At 36.1% G+C, this 18,063-nt stretch overlaps 3 protein-coding genes across 9 annotated transcripts in view; 1 reads left to right on the forward strand and 2 right to left on the reverse strand.

Annotated features, from left to right (window-relative positions):
* Window positions 1-3,374, reverse strand: part of LOC132204837 (LIM and calponin homology domains-containing protein 1) — a 29,888-nt gene extending 26,514 nt beyond the window's left edge. For 5 of the 6 annotated variants that reach the window (XM_059633648.1, XM_059633652.1, XM_059633649.1 and 2 more), the window contains exon 1: window positions 3,180-3,373. The gene's annotated coding sequence lies outside the window, so the exon portion shown is untranslated. Of the gene's footprint in view, window positions 1-3,179 lie in introns of all 6 variants that reach the window. The other variant, XM_059633650.1, reaches the window with a different exon arrangement.
* A 2,022-nt stretch (window positions 3,375-5,396) lies between these two features.
* Window positions 5,397-10,534, reverse strand: LOC132204394 (G protein-coupled receptor kinase 2). 2 transcript variants are annotated; one of them, XM_059632883.1, is made up of 13 exons: window positions 10,288-10,534; window positions 10,079-10,174; window positions 9,654-9,769; window positions 9,520-9,597; window positions 9,268-9,458; window positions 8,693-9,044; window positions 8,282-8,456; window positions 8,115-8,230; window positions 7,968-8,060; window positions 7,764-7,907; window positions 7,571-7,708; window positions 7,393-7,518; window positions 5,397-7,333 (listed from the first exon to the last, which is right to left on the reverse strand). In XM_059632883.1, the coding sequence occupies exons 1-13, from the start codon at window positions 10,337-10,339 to the stop codon at window positions 7,247-7,249; spliced, it is 1,764 nt and encodes a 587-aa protein (XP_059488866.1). In that variant the 5' UTR covers window positions 10,340-10,534; the 3' UTR covers window positions 5,397-7,246. The 2 variants fall into 2 exon arrangements, with proteins under 2 accessions (XP_059488866.1, XP_059488865.1); XM_059632882.1 differs by having other exon boundaries at window positions 5,397-7,336; window positions 10,288-10,532.
* A 2,428-nt stretch (window positions 10,535-12,962) lies between these two features.
* Window positions 12,963-18,063, forward strand: LOC132204607 (lysyl oxidase homolog 3-like). Its single transcript, XM_059633228.1, has 9 exons — window positions 12,963-13,194; window positions 14,454-14,603; window positions 14,898-15,082; window positions 15,745-15,835; window positions 15,895-16,019; window positions 16,095-16,242; window positions 16,550-16,808; window positions 17,143-17,395; window positions 17,823-18,063. The coding sequence occupies exons 1-9, from the start codon at window positions 13,023-13,025 to the stop codon at window positions 17,943-17,945; spliced, it is 1,506 nt and encodes a 501-aa protein (XP_059489211.1). The 5' UTR covers window positions 12,963-13,022; the 3' UTR covers window positions 17,946-18,063.

Below are 18,063 nucleotides of genomic sequence, written 5' to 3' on the forward strand. Positions count from 1 at the left end.
AGTATGGCAATGAAAAGTAGCGCAATCAAGCAAATCGTACAATATGTTATTCAACACAAGTGAGGCGTGTTGAAAATACTGCAACAGAATTCCATTCCATGCGGGCGAATCAATTAGACAATCACCCGTATCGAATTCCTCTCCGTGTTTTTGCAATTCTTATTCTTCCCGGAGATTATGTTGCTCGAAAGTAGTTTGATATATAATCAAAAAGGTGCGTCACGCGCAATATTCTAGTTAGCGTTAAAAGGCTCGTTGATATACACACAAACGAGATAAGACATTAAGCAGCCGCTGATAAAAATAAGGCCCGTGGGTGGAACGGGCGTCAAAAAAGAAACGGCACATACAACATTCAGTGTGTGTACTTTGCGAATCACGCTCTGCCTTAATTGTTTCGTCGAAAGGGGAAAAACCGGATAGAAAAAAAAGACACATGACAAATCTCTATTTCAAAAGTAAAGATATTAAAAAAATATATATTATTATATTTAGCTGAAATTAGGAAATAAATTCATTATTTGAAGTCATAAAATTAAAATTCTGGAATTTAAGGAAAAAATTAGACATGTTTTGGATAAAAAATTGGAAAAAAAAATATAAATAAAATATTTGTCGTTGTTTTGTATTTATATAAATTTTTTGGAAAAATTAAAAAAAAATCATTGATAGGGAAGTGTTGTGTTTTTGGGCAAAAAGTCTAAAAAATTAATGTAATTTCAAAAAATTTCAAATTTAATTTTTGATAGTTGCCAATTGAAAAATCATACATAAATAAATTTGCAACTAAAAGCCTCTGATAAAATCAAAATATTTTAAATAAGTCACAACAAAAGCAATAATTTAGACTCAACTTATAGTTCAATGTCACTATTTCAGAAAGTTGAAATTAATTTTCTTTTATAATTTATTTTTATTTTTGTTCTAAAATCTAGAATTAACTTATTTTCAGATCAAATTTGAAAAAATTTGCAAAAATTAAAATAATATATAGCAAAAAGTAGTAATAAAAATTTCAAAATAAGTACTTTTTTCAAGAAAAATAAGAAAATAATTGATTATTTAGTTTCACAAATTTTAAATCTGAAAGATATTAAGAAAGATTCATAAAAATAATTAATTTTAACGCAAGTTTAAAAATAGTTAAAGACTTTATAATTATAATAATCGGTTCAAATTTCAAATTATCAGTGGCTTCTTTCAATAAATTTCCTTTTTCAGATAAGCCAACAATTTTAATTCGTTTTTACTTCCGCATTTCAAAAACCAATATAAATTTCAGTCTCAACTTGTCCTAGAGCGGAAAATCTATCAATTAAAGATGAAAGTAGTTGACAAAGACAATTACTTTATACAACTTCCAGCCAACTTTCCTTTTTACAAGTCGAGCGCAATCGCAGCACAATAATTATATTATGCACCTTGAGAAGTTTTTGTTTAACGCGTTCGCAAACACGGCGCCCAATAAAAAGAAGCCTACTTAGGCAATAAACTCAACACACTCTTCCTTCTCTCACAGGCTGCAAAACAAACTTACTCGGTTGCCGACAATGAAAGTTAATTACGGCTGGGTGATTAGAAGGCACAATGAACAAGAGTGTCACTGGGTGTGCATAAGAGGCACCTGCTTGTTGTTGTTTTATCTCTCTCGGATGGGGCAACAATAACTGGAGCGTTCAAAGAAACTTCGGAAATTTCGTTCAATATTCATGAATCGCCAGGGCAGTGACACACTAACGTGGAAAGAGTTCACTTCGCGCCCCTGCGGCCGTTCAGAGAGAAGGCAAAATTTAAATTTAACGGCACAACTGGATTTTTTAAATTTATTGGACGGGATTTTTAATTTTGCAAAGCTGAATTTGGAATGAAATAATTAATCTGGTTCTTAAATCTGTCAAAATTATCAACGCAATGTAATAAAATACCTGTGAGGTCCGAAGAAAAATTAAGTTAAATTTAATTTGCAAATTTACTTTTTTTAAGTGCACGGAATTTTTAACTCGGTAATTTTTTTAGGTTCTTAATTTGGAATAAAATGTTAATCTGTCTAAACTATAAAAGTACTACTGAATTCAGCAAATTAAATTAAAAAAATTTAATTAGTTCTCCACATAATCTTCTATAAATTATTCCTCTAATAAAAATTTTTACCTTCTCCAGAGACACGTCTTTAAGCAGATTTACATAATTATTAATTCTCCCCCTAATTTGCATATCAATGCCATAACCGTATGCAATTTTAACAAATTTAATGGCCTAACTTTAAGTATCTTGATTTTTTTTCAGGTTTGCTTAAATTGGAATAAAATAATAAATCTGGTTCTTAAATCCGTCAAAATTATCGGAGCATTGCTGAATTTAGCAAACTTTAATTACAAATTTTACTCTTGCATAAATTAAATCCATATGAGGTCTGGAGAAAATTGAATTCATCTTGAAATAAATTATTTCTGCGATAGAATTTTTAATCTCATTATGAGACTCCCCGTCTTCTTAAGCAATATATATCTGTGATTGACATCTCAAGTTTCTTATTTAGATCTTCCTATATCGTTTGCCATAACCGTGTGTGCAAATTTTTTTTTTTTTATTATTACGGAGCGACGAGCTGCCCATTGGAGCGACGGAATCACAACAACGGCGCCGACACGCTATAAATATACACACAGTCCATTGATTTAATTAGCATCACAACAAATGGATTTATAGATTCCAACTGCGACTCAATCGGCTCTGATTTAATTGATTGATTTGCGTGTCAATCATCAGATGAGGTAATAAAATAATTAGATGCACACCATTTGAATATAAAAGGTGACGTCAATTTTTTTTATTAATGTTGATTCAAAAAAATTTAGGACGAATTCCGTCATCTTTTGTTCAGGCCCAGGTTGCGAAATCGTCCAAGGACTTTTTAATGACAATTTAATCCGGTTTTAATTTTCGATCGGAATAATTTATTTCAATTTTCATTCACCGCACCCGTCCATTCACGGTTTCTATTAATTCTGAATGGGTGTTTTACGCACGAAAATACGCAACCCCTAATTAATGGGAAGCTGGGTAAATAAACGGCGACCCCTCCCCCTCAGGTGAGCCGACACGACGCTCTCAGGTAAAAGAAAGGCACAACTTCTTCTTGGCGAATCGGAGGACAGTGAAAAAAATTTGCTCGTTACCTGGCGAAAGGAATATCCGATCACTGTTGCTGCATCGCACACTTATTGTTGCGGGGCTGAGACGAGGATCGATTGTTGCCGCGACGCGCACTCTGAAATCTCTGTCGGCCGCACCACAGACAAGACACGCCGATCTCTCTCTCTCACACTATTGTTGTAAAAGTAGTCGGAGTTTGTGTTTGACTGGAGTGAGTGGACCGAGGGCTACACACCGGAGCACTCGTGGAGGGGGAACATTCTGGAGAAGGTGCGCGTTTTGCGCGCCAGGGGGCAGAACCGCACGTCCGCATCTATAAAAAAAAAAAAAAAAAAAAAAAAAATGAGATTTTTTTGTATTTCAGAAATTGTGCAGATTTTTTTTTATGAAAATCAAAATAATTTTCATTCATCTCTGTTGAAATCTAAAATAGAAGAAATTTATTAATTTTAATTTTTTAATCATGAATTTTAATTAATTATTAATAAATTAAACATACTATTCAGATATTTTATTTCTTTTAATTATTTTATTAATTTGAATTAATTCAATTCATTTAGCCTTTAAACTTCATTCGAAAAGATTTTATTTATGGCAGAAATAAATTAAGCTATAATCAACCGTTTTCCTGGATTATAAGATCATTTCAAAAGTATTAGCAGATTAGTGTAATTCTGAATTATCAAATTTTATCTACCTGCTTTTCCTCTCTATAATCCCCGTAGATTACAAAAAAGGTGCGGTCCACCACAAAAATTGATCCCGCGTACAGAGCACGTGTATAGATAGCATTAGCGAGGGGTGTGGGCCACTTTTCGTACACTCGTGCTGCACGAATTTGCAAAAAACAAGCCACAATTCTTGAATAATTTATTTTTACTGCTCCCGTTTGCATGGCAAAAATTTATTGTTGTATTTTAGCTATTTTAGGACCCTTAAATTTTCTGCTGTTAAATGGAAATGGTTTCACCAATTTTTTTATTTATTTATTTTATTCCTAATTAAACTTTTTTCGAGCGTTTATTCAAGGTGATTTGAATTAAAAGTCAGCTCTTCATTGATGGGTTTTGTGAGTTGTAAATTAATTAAGAAAAAGCAGGATGATGTTTTTTTTTCTTAAACAATCAACAACTCACAAAACCCATCAAGGATAAGCCGACTTTAATTTCATATCACCATAAACTTTTTTAATTTTTTTATAATAATCAAAAATTGAGGTTTAAAAAGATGCGATTTTGATTTTTTACTTTTTAAATTAATCAGTATCTCTTTAGAGCGCCTGCAAATATCGAAAGTAGGCAACCTGTTGGACAACTCACTACCATCACACCAAGGGTTGTTCGGACATGTTCAGACACGCAGCCCTCTGCGCCTGCTGCAGTCGGAATTAGGCAACCCGCTTGTTCGGAATGAATATTGATTTTTTTTTCCAAATTTTAGTAAACAAAAGAATAAATTTGCACACAGGTTTTGTTTAAATTAAAACGATTTTCATTTTGTAAATATTTAACAAACATTTATTCAGATTCTCCATTTTCAATACAAGGTATTGGCACACATATAATCTATTCTCGTATTTTTATTTAATTATATAATTATGCGTTTTTGGGGCGCCGCTCACAAACTCGTTTTTTTTTTGCAGCTCGTCCAAAAAGTATCTAGCACACGCCCACGCAGAATCCTCTCAGCACGATTTTTTTTGTTAGATTCATCACATTGAATGTTTATATGCGCTCTCTTTTTTTACATGATACTCGCCGTGAGTTTTAAAAGCTATTTATTGAAAAAGTTCTGCTCTTTCTCGCAGGAGACACGGATTTGTATATATTATTTTAATATAAATTTTCTCTCAGATTGTGCGTTCGAAACAAGTAGAGCGGAAACCAAACATTTTCCTTTACATGATTGCGCGAAAACCTTAAAAAATTAGTTTTGATATATAAATAATAATAATATACATGATGAGCCACTAAATAAGAGGAACATGAAATAATTGTCAAATATTACAATAAACTCTATGCATAACATAATTAGGTTATAAGAATAATAAAAGTTGCTCACATAATATTAAGATTATACATATAGTAATGCGACAAAAAATAAATACTATCAGAAAAAGCAAGAATGAAGTCTTGAAGCCCGTATCGATTGTTGTGTGATTTAGTATTTATATTCGTGAGAAAAGCAAAACTATATATTTTTGGTAAGCACTCTTTCGTTCATTATAATTGGAATTAAAAAAATGCAAAGCATGGAAGCATCGAGTGTGTATATTTTTTTTTCGTTAAATGCAACCGAGGTTTTTGTGTTTTTCAATTATATAAGCATATTATGTATATAAATAGATTAGATCTAGATTGTGCTTCATCGGAGAGGACCTTAACCAGAATTGTCAGATATGAACGCGTTTGTAAGTAAGTTTTCTCGGCAAAGAACAAAGCCTACGAACCGCTCTTTTTCGTTAGTCACATCAATTAATGGGCACACCGACTTTGCTTAGGTTTTTTTTTATACACATCCACCTTAACACAGAAGCACTATCGTTTATACTCATCGTTTAGTAGTGCACACAGATAGATTGGATATTATTTCGTATATAAATTATCGAGTTAAAAGAGAAGTTGCGATTTTTTTTTCATACAAAGTGCGGCTGCTTGACCAGAAGAAGTTCTATCGATTTTTTTCGACACTCAACCAACAAACACATCCTCACTACTACAGATTATAAATATTTCCGTGTTAGTTTTATATGTCTTTGCTAGTCCTATAATATCACACTATATCTTGAGAAACACTGATTATAAATCATTCTTCTTCTTTTTCCTCGCGTAGAGTTCTTTTTTTTTACCTTTCTTTCTCTATTCAATTCCGTAGCAATGTACATGAGAATAATCACTTAAAATCATATAAATTGTGTCGTGTAATGCGTGAGAGAGCCGTTATTTTGCTATTTTCATTTTGTCCAGCTCGGGAATGATGGATTTCTCTGATGTGATAATGTGATTTTCTACCTAACAAAGAAAGCACCTGCAGCAATAAAAACACCTGCTGGCCAGGTTGGCTTTGGTGAAGCGTTCGAGGGGCTGTTTTTTTTTTTCGGAGGGTGGTGAAAGGACTAGCACGGTTGGTGGGGGTTTGTCCAAGGGCAGCGAGAAGGTTGCCAAACCTGGCCATACACCCTGATTTGAGTCAAGTCTATTAAACCAAATTATTTTTCTACTTTAAAAAGTTTAGCTCGTTTGATTTATCCGAGGTTGACGCAACCTTCAGGTTGGAAGGACCCAATCTTAAATTGATACTTTTTATTTACAAACTAATTTTGTGCCGGATTTGATTTTTGGCGAATACATTAAAAGCACCGTTCCTATCAAAAGACTGGCAATAAATGCATGAAAGCTGAGAAACAAATTCGAAAAGGTGAAAAAATCCCTGCCCGGAGTGTGTGTGTGAATTTCGCTTTGCTTGTATAAAAATGCAAAAGGTTGGTTTTTGTGCTACTTTTTAAATGCAAAACTCGCGAGTGTTGTACTCTCATGATCCGCTGCTTTTAGTTTGATTTCTATTCCACCAAAATAGAATATATATATATTCTGTAAACGTCTTCTCAAAACAAGCAGTAAAAGCTTCGCTACACTGCTACCTTTTTGACGGATCCTGCTTCATGAATAGTGCTTTTATCGACACTAATTCTTTTGATTTGATTTCTATCATTCACCATAACAGGACCAAAAATACAAAATGAATCCTCCGTTGCCTCACTCAAGCAAAAACCGCTAGTACGAATTAAAAAACTACACGAAAATCAGAGCTTCGAAGGGAAAAAGCAAAAGTTTAGCAAAATCACAAACGAAGGAGGGCCGAGCCCCAACTTTAAGTGACAAAAGAATGCCAGGTCCAGTTTTGTGTTAGTGTACATACAAGATGAGTGTTTGTTGCTCTCACTCAGCGGGAGCCTCTTGAGTATGAACGGCACCAGGACAGGTGCAGAGGATGATGGTTGTTGCTGTTGTTCTGACGTCACAGCTGCCCTTGTAAATTAATTTGCTATGAATTTATTGGTGGCGCGCAATGTGTCCATCTCGTCAGCACATCAGCTTGCAATCTCGGTGACAACCGCTGGACAAGCTTCGTACAAATGCTTTGCCACTGGAATAGGCTTTGTTCTGGACTGCTGCTTCTTCTGAAACGAATCGTCTTTAAGTGTTTGTTTTAAAAACATCAAAGAAGTCAAACAACCTTTCTTCGAAACGGAAAGCAACTTTTCTTTTCAGGCTCGGGTTCAGCGTCAATCATCAGATCTGGGGTTGGTGTGTTGTTAGGGCCGAAAACGTTCAGTTCCTTATAGCACTCTGTCTCTATCATCTAGAATCAAAGGAAAGTTAAAAACATTATAATTAAAATGAGACAAAACTACCTCCGTTTGCCACGGTATTGACACAGAGCCGGTGTTGAATTTGCTATAGAAAGTGTCGTCGGTTGCGTCTAGATTCACACCTTTCACAGTTGAAAATTGTTCGATGTCCAACACATCCTTGGCGTAAACAGCGTGGGGCTAAAACAACACTTTTCGGTAAAAGAGAATTTATTGTTTATTTGAAAGAACTCACATCTGGACTAAACGGAGGTTCCATTATGCCGGCTTCTAGCCTCTTCCAGTTTAGGCACCTGAAGAAATCGTGCTGCTTCGCCTCTCGAGCACCGTGACGACCACTCAGGCAACCCATGCGCTCTTTGACTCGCTTTTTCAAAAGCTGGAAATTCGTAAATTTGATAATGAAAAATCAGAGTCAATTTCAATCGAGGATTATTACATGTTGGCATAAACTTTTGGCCTCCTCGTTGAATTTCGAAGAGTACTTTTCTACGTCCTCCTTCACCCGTCTGTCCACCTCTTCCCTTTTGACCTGCATTTCAATGAATTAGATTTTTTTTAAATATTTGAATTTAATTCAACCAACCTTTTCTTTACGAGCTCTGAAAGGTGCCTGCCCTTCTATCATTTCGTAAATCAAACAGCCAAAGCTGAACCAGTCTGGACTGAAGGTGTACTTCTCATTGTCGATTACCTCAGGAGCTGTAAATTTTGAATTTAAAATAAATTTGGGTTATTTGACAACGAACTTACCCATGTAGCCAACTGTGCCCACTCTCCCTCTGACCGTTTCGCCTTCCGGAATCTCAACAGCCAAACCCAGATCTGAAATCCTCACATGGCCGTGGTCGTCCAGCAAAATGTTTTCCGGCTTGCAGTCTCGATAGACAATGCCCACAGCGTGCAGATGTTCCAAACCACAAAGAACCTGAATTTTGAGGCAACATTAATCATCAAATATTTGCAAAAAAACATTGACAGCCAAAATTCTAATGAGGATTTTAAGATTAATTCACTAAACTTGTTAGGATTTATTGGCAGTTTTAATTAAATTTAAAAAGATTCAATATTTTCCACAAAAATTTGTTCTACTTTGGTAACATAAATTATTAAATTTAATGCGTTGTATTTCCTTCAGAATTTCAATACTTTAAAAAGACTCACCTCAGCCGAGTAAAACCGTGCTCTGTTGAGGTCAAAACCTGGGTCACCACCCATGTTGTAGATGTGGAACTTGAGGTCACCGCCGTTCATGATGGTGAGCACCAGACAGAGAGCATCCTTGGTCTCGTAAGCATACGCCAAGCTGACGACGAAGCGCGAGTTGATTTTCTGCAGGATCTGCTTTTCGATGAGCACCATCGCCTCGCCACGCCGCTTTTTGATTCGTTTCTTCTCCAGCTTCTTGCATGCGTACATCTTGCCCGTTGATCTCACTTGACAGGCGCACACTTCACCGAAACCTCCCTTGCCCAACACTCGGTACATGCGGAAAGTTTTGTATGTAACAGTTTGACTGCAAAAGAGAAAAGACACAATTAAAATTGATTAAAAAAAACTGAATGATTAAGCTATACTATTTTAATTTCAAAAGTTAAAGTTAAGTTATTTTTCTTTAAAAAAAAATTGTACCTACAAAAGCTTTATATAGAATCTGTTTTAAATTTTAGTGGATTAGTTTATCTTTTTAGGGTTTAGGAGGAAAATTAAATTCAAGAAGAACTTAAAGACCTGCTCACCTTTCCAACCACTTCCACTGCAGGTACCGATGGAAGAACATTGATCCTTCGAATAACCTAAAAGGTTCGTTGGCCAGAAAAGACTTTACAGCACTCATGCAGTCGTCGAACAAATCTTTGCAGCCGTTCGCCATGCTCTCCTTGCACTTTTCGATCATTTCTTCGTTCAACACGTCCACCGCGTCTTCAGCCTGGCACAAAAATATAAACAAATAAGAAGAAGCACTTCTTTTTCCCAAGTTCTTTCATTACATCTCTCCTCAGGTAACGCTCGTAGATGGTTTTGGCCACTTCAGCACGGTTTTCGTCTGCTTCCACCTCATAGTGTTCCTGCAGATTTAAATTTAATTTAAAAGGTGATTTAATTTTTTGGCCAAAATACTCACGATCGAGTCGAGAAATATATTATATCGATGATATTCTGGTTTGGCATCTTCACAGAACTGACGGAAGAGCAGCCTTCCGATTGGCTGCTGGTCTACTATGTAGTTGTACCTTACATCTGAAATCGAGAAAAAACGTCCATTCAGATTGGCATAAAATGTGACGAGCAGTTTATTTTTAGCGTTTTAGTCTCGCCGCCAGTGTCATTTTTTGCGGCCACGGTTTTTGCTTTTGGCAAAGACGTACGAGTCACCATAAATTACATTTGAAAAACACTTTGGGCGCGCCCAAAACTTCCAACTTTGAAACCGCGAGCCTCAAATTACATTCTAACACGCAAAGTTCCAAAGTGTGCGAACTCGGTGAGAAATTTAAAAATGAGAGACGATTCAGGGTGTCCGGATGAGAAGAAATTTTATATACTGACCTATCTTAGTCTTGAGGTCTATGCACTGTGAGATGTGGGGGAACTGCAGGATCTTTCTCCATTTCTTGCTCTTGCCCTTGTTACTATCTGCTTGTCCTGAAAATGGTCAACAGGGTGAACGTGCGACACGGACACAAGGGACGGGGGCAGGCGAGCAGGGGGGTCAGAGCACTTAGCGGGACACGGGAGGTGTCAAAAGTTCAACGCACCTTCTCGCGCTTTGAGGTAGACCGTGTTGGCCACAATGTTCTCCAGTTCCATGAGTTCCAGCTTGACTGCCTGGCCGGTGCCCGGGCCGATATCGACCCTGTCCCATCCACAAGTCCACTACTAGATCAGGTGTCGGTTCGCCGCCGGGGTGTGGTGCTGCGGCTGGAGCGAGAGGCGGTGTGATCCACCGTACACCTACTGATCGGCATCGGCACCAGCGGTGGCTGGCGTGTTTTCAAGATGGCGCCCCGCCAACCCCTCGACGTTTAGTATCGATCCCGCCATTTTTCTCGCGCGCTCTTGTCGCCCCCGTCGGCCCAAGAACGATCCCTTACCTCGTCCGTACGAAGCTTCAGTATTAAAACCATTAGTTTATTAAAGTATTTAACATTTTCTGGCATTTCTTCTGAAGGAAAACGAGAAAGTACCGCTTCCGTCGCCCAATCGATGTCCCGATGATCGGAGCACGAAATTCGCTCGCTGAACACCCAGGCCGAATCCCGTACGTGCCAGCCAATCAGATGCGCAGCTCTGGTCACGTGACGTTTTAAAGCCAATCAAATTCCTTTATTTTGATTAAGAAGTTTAAATCTTTAGAGCGCTATACAATTATGCAAAGGGTGGCATTTAAATGGCATTATAATTATATTAAAAAGAAATTATGAATTTTCATTGAAATTAATTTGAAAAATTGAGCTAAAATATTAAAGAAATAATGATAGAGAGAAAAAAATCGTCATTCGGAACAAAATGAGAAACATTTTTATTTAAGAAAAAATAAATAAAATTGACTCACAAAAATTATAAATTATTCAGAAAGCCCGCTTTCAGTTCAAGAAAGATCAACTGCAAAAGAGAAACTTCTTTCACTCTACGCCAATCACATTATTAAATATAACTTTTTTCTTTTGTACTTTTTTTTATTCAAAAGTAATTTTAACTTCCAACAAAGGAAACTAACTTTGCTCCTCTTTTCTAGAGTCAGAAATTAAGTAAAGTGGCTTGATATTTTTTTAATCAAGTCAGCAGCACTTACTGTGTGTAAAAAAGAGTGGCGACATGAGGCGCCTGGGACTTATGCAAAGAATGCAGCCGTGCTGTGAAGTTTGCATAACCTGCAGGGGCTCTTTTTCTCGCGCTCAACAAGCTATAGAAGGAGATTGTTGTTCTGCTCTTGAGTATCACGATAGCACTCTCGCCGTCCTTGTGCTTCTCTGAGAACACCGAGAAAGAAAAACGATTCTTTATTTGAGTAAAAAAAAATCCACGCTAGTAAATGTACAGTAGAAAAGTTGAAAGACGTAAAACTTGATGATATATATGCATTCGCAGAAGCGGCGGCAAGATAAAAAAGCTAATATAGCAAGCAGGCGCAGTACATAAAAAGGTCAGAAGATTTTATTTGATCTAGGTTCAATGATAGAAAAGTGCACTTTTTGGAATTTGGTCTCAATTGTAGAATACTTTAATTTAAATATTTAGCAGTGCAATTTTTGAGTGTTAATTAAATTAAATTAAAAAAAAAATGATAATAAATCTAAAAATTTGCCTGTGTATTTGATGGTCACGTCTGGTCACGTCCTAGACATACTATAGAATTTTAATTAAAAAAAACCCTCGGAAATATAAATATTTACTTAAAAAACTCCCAGGGAAAACTATATTGTTCATTAATTCATAATTAATTTTAATTATATTGAAGACTCTTTTAATAAAAGAGTCTGCATGGCCTTTCACCATATAAATGAAAAATGCTGATTTTTTTTTAGATTTTTATCATAGAGCTCGAATATTCGCTTGGATATTAGTTTAATGAGAAGAAAGAACACCCACTCAGATTTAACATTTATAACGAGAATTGCATGACACATGGAAAGGAGCGGCGCTCAAAAAGAGGAGAATAGTCGTGGGCACCGAGCACGAGCGCCGGATTTGGAATTAATATTATAACGCCGGCATCTGAGCGTAATTTATTTGTCTCGCAAAGCAGGCACGGACTGCTTGCGGTTGAGCAATAGAATTATGCTAATCATTGCAGAGACTCACTCTGTGCAAAGAGACTGCAAATTAGGTATATCATTAGAATATATCGCGAATATGGCTGGTGTTGTCACCAAGAATTTATTGCGCACAGATTATTATTCCAACGCAAGAGACTTAAAAAAAAACTAGGAATTATTACTCTGACCTATTCTTATGGAAAATTGCAATGAAATAACTTTTAAACAGGAATTTTTATAAGTATTTTAGGGTTTAATTTTAAATATATTCAACTGTTTAAAAGATAATTAAAATACAAATTGTCTCCACCAGAAATCTATCAAAAAATAGTATAACAATAAAACAGACAAGTACTAAAAAAGCTTCAATAATTTTAAATTCATCTCAGAATCAGAAATAAATTTTTATTATATCTACAATGTTTGAATTTCAATTTAGAATAATTTAACAACTAAATTCAAATTTCTAAGAAATATAACAATCAAAATATGAAACTAAACGAAAAATTTCTTGATTATTTTAAATTAAAATTATTTTTAGTAATTGTTTTTGTTTTAAAAGTTTCCTGTCCGTTCCTATCCAGCTGCAGTCGTCTGTTTAGTTAGTGTAATTCATGTGTGGACTGCCTGGCGAGAGTCCCTTCTACCATTCAAAGGTAGACACAACGGGTAAAAGTATCACTTTTCACGCGCCGAACGTAAAGAGCGGATCTTTCTGCGGCGACACTCGAGCGATGAAGCTGGCCGCTCTCGTGTTGGCGACGGCCGTGCTGAGCCACCTGGTGGCCACCGAGCAGGCGGCCAGTCAAGTCCGCGAGCGCAAAATGAAGCTGATCAAGAAATTCCTCAAGAAAAAGGTCACCCAGGGTCACATAAGACTGGTCGAGGGACACGAAAAGAACGAAGGTAATTTTTTTTTGAAATTTTTCCATGGGTTAAAATTTAAAAAGGTTGCCAGCTGGCCAGATTTATCCCATTTCCTGGTGTCCTTTATTATATAATCTCCGTCTGGCAATTACATTAAGAGCCTCGGCGCAACACGTGCGCCAATTTTTTTTTTTTCTTTTACTTTTTGCCAGTGCTTTGAAAGTGCAAGACTAGTAGTTGGAGTTTTACGAGCGAGCTGGTTGCGATTTTCATTTTATGGGCCATACAACTCGCACTGAAAAAGGAATAAAATTTAAAAATCAAGACACATAGCAAGTGGAGTGAAAAGTTAGGGCGTCGTATTAAACGCAAAATCTTCAATTCATCAGTTTTATTCATTCTTAAATACTGATTTTTTTGTTTCAACAATCTCGTTAATTTGAAATATTAAAAAAATTTAAAGAAAATAATTCTAAACAATTTATGTATTTAAACCCAGAATATTCTCACCTATCTCTCATTTATGACCTCCACGGTTAAAACTGATATTTTGTTCTGAATTGATTTTAGCTACAAGAAAATGAAAAATTAAAAACCCCAGGCAGAATATATAGTTTTTTTTTTCATTTAGAATTTCTTGCAAAAATTGATGGCGTATTGTATTCGAGAAAACTCCGTCCCCCCCTCCTCATAAAAAGCCAAAGCTTCTGCTTAAAAAAAAAAAAATGAAACAACTATTAATAAAAGTATCTTGGTTCCAAGAAATTTTGGCAAAATCTTTTCCAAGTTGTGCATTTTTGTTAAAAAAATTCAATGATCCCTACCCAAAATAATTTTTTGCAAGATATAATCACAACTCACAACAATAAAATTACATAATGTAAAAAATATTTTGATTGTTGTGTTAAAGTTCTCTGATTGGGTACAATTAAATTGTTATTCCCTTTGACAACAATCAAAATTTTCTGCAAATTTTTTGGTTGCGCAAACATTTGAGTAAAGTTTTAGTAAAAAAATTTTGAAAAATAAACAATAATAATAAAAAATTCAATAGACATGACTCTATCTTGAACTGCAGAGACAAGCTTCCTTCTGGTTTTCCTGGAATAATTATTTTTAATAAAAAAACACAATTTTTATAAATACTCCATAAGGAATACTAACACTAAAAAAAATCTCAAAATTTCTAAAATTATTTTCAATTTTTCTGTATTAAATAGTGATTTTCAAAAAAGTGCATATTTGATCATTTTAGTTGAATTGATTTTATTAAATTTATTTCATTTTCCTGTCAACAGGCAACGTCGAGGTGTTTCACAAAAGCTCGTGGGGCAACGTTTGCGACGACGAGTGGGACCTGCGGGAGGCCGAGGTCGTCTGCAGACAGCTGGGCTTCAGAAAGGGTGCACGTGCCGCCACTCACTCGTCCAAATACGGCCCAGCCAGACGTGAGTTTTCCATTTTTACGTCTTTCGAACACATTATTTTTCAATTGGATTCAAATTTGATTTGACGCTTTTAACGCTTCGCCGCGTTTGAAACTTGATTCTGATGTCAAGTGTGCGCGGCGTTAAAAAAAATGCAAATTGATGCGACAGACACCGATACCCCCGACACCGTGTATCGATCCGCGAACCCCCTTAAGAAAAAAAAATTATATAAAATTTACACACACAATGTATGAAATCAAGTGGTGCCGATTTGGCGACCTTTTATACTCGAGCACTTCTTTCACGATCCAGGCAAATTCTGGATGGATAATTTGTACTGCGGCGGAGACGAGAGCCACTTGAGCAAGTGCCGCTTCGATGGCTGGGGCAGCAGCGACTGCGACAGCTCGGAGGCCGCGGGTGTTGTCTGCCACCCCAATCACGAAGACACGACCCCTCTGCCGACGAAACCACCCAAAGTGCTCAAGCCGATAGAGGTTTGTATGCGTTTTTTCCCTTTCATTTCAAACCGCAAAAAAAAAACAATAGCAGGGAGAGTAATTTAATTTTTAAAGCGGAAATAAAAATACCTCTGAGTCACTCTAAGTATAAGGAATTTACTGACTTATTGCAGTTCCACATATACTACGCAATTTAATTTGTTGAAGATAAATTTTATCAAAAGCAACTTTTTTATTTTATTTTTTCCCATTTCCTTCTAAAATAAGCTATATTAATTTCAGTTCAAGCCTAAAAATCACTTAAAAAAAAAGAGAGAGAGTCAACTTATTTGGTTAAAAATCATTCTGCCGTTTCAATATAATAACTTTCATCATAATCGAGTCCTATATAAAATGTAAAGTTTCAGGATTAAAAGTTACCAACTTTCATAAAAGATAACCCAATTATACCTAAATAACATTTTATCCAGGCGTATTTTCAAATCATTCGATAAATAATGGATTTTTAGGTCCAAAATTCATACTGAGCAAATTGGAGGACATTTTAATTTCAAAAATGTTATCGACGTCTGTTAGCAGACGATGTTTTTTCTACTCCTTGTAACATAGAAGTTTTTTGTTTACTCTGCCAAAATTGAATTTGCAGGAAAACTTATTGATACGTAAAATAAAAATGTATGTTTATTTTATTTTTCAAGAGCGCAGTGAAACAGCCTTTGAAGCTCCGTCTGAAAGGAGGAAGAATTCCAGACGAGGGCAGGGTTGAAGTGAAATTTTCTCCCACGGAAGGTTTATTTTCGTATCACTTTTTGCAATAATCGTATTAAACCAATTATTTTTATTTCCAGAATGGGGCGTTTTGTGCGGAGACGGATGGGGTTTGAAGGAGGCGGCGGTCGTTTGCAGACAGTTGGGTTTCGGCTTCGCCAACGCGGCCGTCCAGACCGACTTCTTCGGAGCGAAATTCTCCAAAGTAATTGGGTTAATTTTTAATCAAACTCTCGTTAATCTCGGGATTGATTCAATTATTGTTTTCTGTCAAATCAAGGAGACAAACAAGACGACGCCAATGGTGCTTAGTGGGGTGGAATGCCAGGGGAACGAAGCGTCCATCGATGCCTGTCTGCACCATCAGATCAACGAAGTCGATTGTCCGGGCGAGTCGGAAAATATCGCTGCGGTCGTCTGTACACAAGGTTATTTTATATTTTATTTTTAAAAGGATTAAAAGTTTGCATAAAAAATTTGCTTAAAATTCCATATAAATTTAAATTTCAAGCCATCATAGAATTTCATATTTTAAACAATAATTTCATTATTTAGAGCCAACTTTGAAAGACAAAATCTAAGAAATTTCTCATTAAAAGCAGTTTTAAATAAAAAAATTTATAGTTGATTAAAGTTATCCTATGAACATAGAAATGTTCATAAATTTGTAGCTGGTGAGATTTGTTAATTTTTAGAGTTTATAACAAAACTGATCATATAATTATCTTTTTGCAGCCGTGGCCGATTTAGTTATTGACCACCACGAGTTGATGCGGTCCAGCCACTTGGAGGATAGGCAACTGTTTTTCCTTCAGTGCGCGATGGAGGAAAATTGCCTAGCCAGCCAGGCGTACAAAATCCGCGAGGAGAACGAGAACTGGCATTTGGACACGCGCCGCTTGCTCAGGTTCACGGCCACCATCCAAAACGTGGGCTCGGACGACTTCAGACCGTTTGTGCCCAAACACCTCTGGCAATGGCACCAGTGCCACATGTGAGGACAATTATTAATTTCTAAATTGAAAAGACTTGAAAAAAGCACTGAATTTTAAATTTAATAAAATAAAGTTAAAAAAAGATTTAAAATATTTAATTATTTAGATTTTATTAAAAAGATTTTTACAAATTACTTGTAAACCAACTTCAAAAGGAACTAATTTAAATAATTAATTAATTTTTGTTTTGGGAAATAAAAATTTGGCACAAAAATGGATTTAAATTAAATTCAAAGCTCAATTATTTATTTAAAAAATATTTTATCTGTTTTAATTCTAGATCCTTTAAATGTCTTTTATTTTTTTTTTAAACATTTTCTTCGTGATTTTAAGGCACTACCACAGCATGGAGGTCTTTGCCACCTTCGACGTGTTCGACGCGTCCGGCCGCAAAGTGGCCGAAGGGCACAAGGCGAGTTTCTGCCTGGAAGACAATCAGTGCAAACCAGGTGTGAAACCGGCGTATGCGTGCGCCAATTACGGCGACCAGGGCATTTCTGTGGGCTGCGCCGACATCTACAAGCACAACATCGATTGCCAGTGGGTCGACATCTCCGAGCTCAAGCCCGGAATGTACACTTTTAAGGTGAGGCTCCACTTTAATTACACAGCACACGACCTACCATTATAATTAAAGGGTCTCTCCGGAAAATGATTTTAATTTGTTCTTGAATTTGAAAAAAGACTAAATTGCATGACGATTAGAAATGCAGAGATTCTAAATTTTGATATTTTAATATAAGGGTTATGTTCTTTTCAGGTCAAAAGAATCTGTTGACTGTCTTGATAAACTAAATTTCACTAAATTTCATATTAAGGTTCAAATACTTTTGGCGGGAAAAGGTGAACCTTTGATGAAAACCCTGTTTCAACCCTTAGAAGTGCAAAAATTTAAACGTGATATTCATCGTCAGTCATGAAATTTCGTCTATTTTTTTAAATTATAGACTAAAAATCATTGCTGGAGAACCCCTTTAATTACCTAATTAGCCGCAATTATCCATAATAATTAGGTGGCCGTCAATCCCGAGTTCAAAGTGGCGGAGCAGACGTTCGAAAACAACGCGGCCACCTGCAATTTGCTGTACACCGAGAGCTACGCACACGTTTTCAACTGCACCCTGCAGCGACCCTGACATCCATCATCATCCACTCTTTGAAAGCTTGCAAAATCTAATAAAATTCGCGCTGAGCCTTTTCCACTTGGCAGGAAGCACTCGACGCGCATCACTCAATTTCCTCAGCCCTCGGCGA

Source organism: Neocloeon triangulifer, unplaced genomic scaffold (genome assembly GCF_031216515.1).
Source record: "Neocloeon triangulifer isolate White Clay Creek 2 clone unplaced genomic scaffold, ASM3121651v1 ptg000022l, whole genome shotgun sequence".
Lineage (NCBI taxonomy): Eukaryota > Metazoa > Arthropoda > Insecta > Ephemeroptera > Baetidae > Neocloeon > Neocloeon triangulifer.

Bases quoted from the DNA above. Each gene is read 5' to 3' on its own strand.
- LOC132204607 (XM_059633228.1), top strand. From the start codon at position 13,023: ATGAAGCTGGCCGCTCTCGTGTTGGCGACGGCCGTGCTGAGCCACCTG. The intron at 14,604-14,897 runs GTGAGTTTTCCA...TTCACGATCCAG, and splicing joins CAAATACGGCCCAGCCAGAC to GCAAATTCTGGATGGATAAT. The intron at 16,809-17,142 runs GTGAGGACAATT...CGTGATTTTAAG, and splicing joins CAATGGCACCAGTGCCACAT to GCACTACCACAGCATGGAGG.
- LOC132204394 (XM_059632882.1), bottom strand. From the start codon at position 10,339: ATGGAACTGGAGAACATTGTGGCCAACACGGTCTACCTCAAAGCGCGA. The intron at 7,908-7,967 runs GTAATAATCCTC...ACGAATTTCCAG, and splicing joins CCAAAAGTTTATGCCAACAT to CTTTTGAAAAAGCGAGTCAA. The intron at 7,709-7,763 runs GTGAGTTCTTTC...GTGTTGTTTTAG, and splicing joins AACCTCCGTTTAGTCCAGAT to CCCCACGCTGTTTACGCCAA.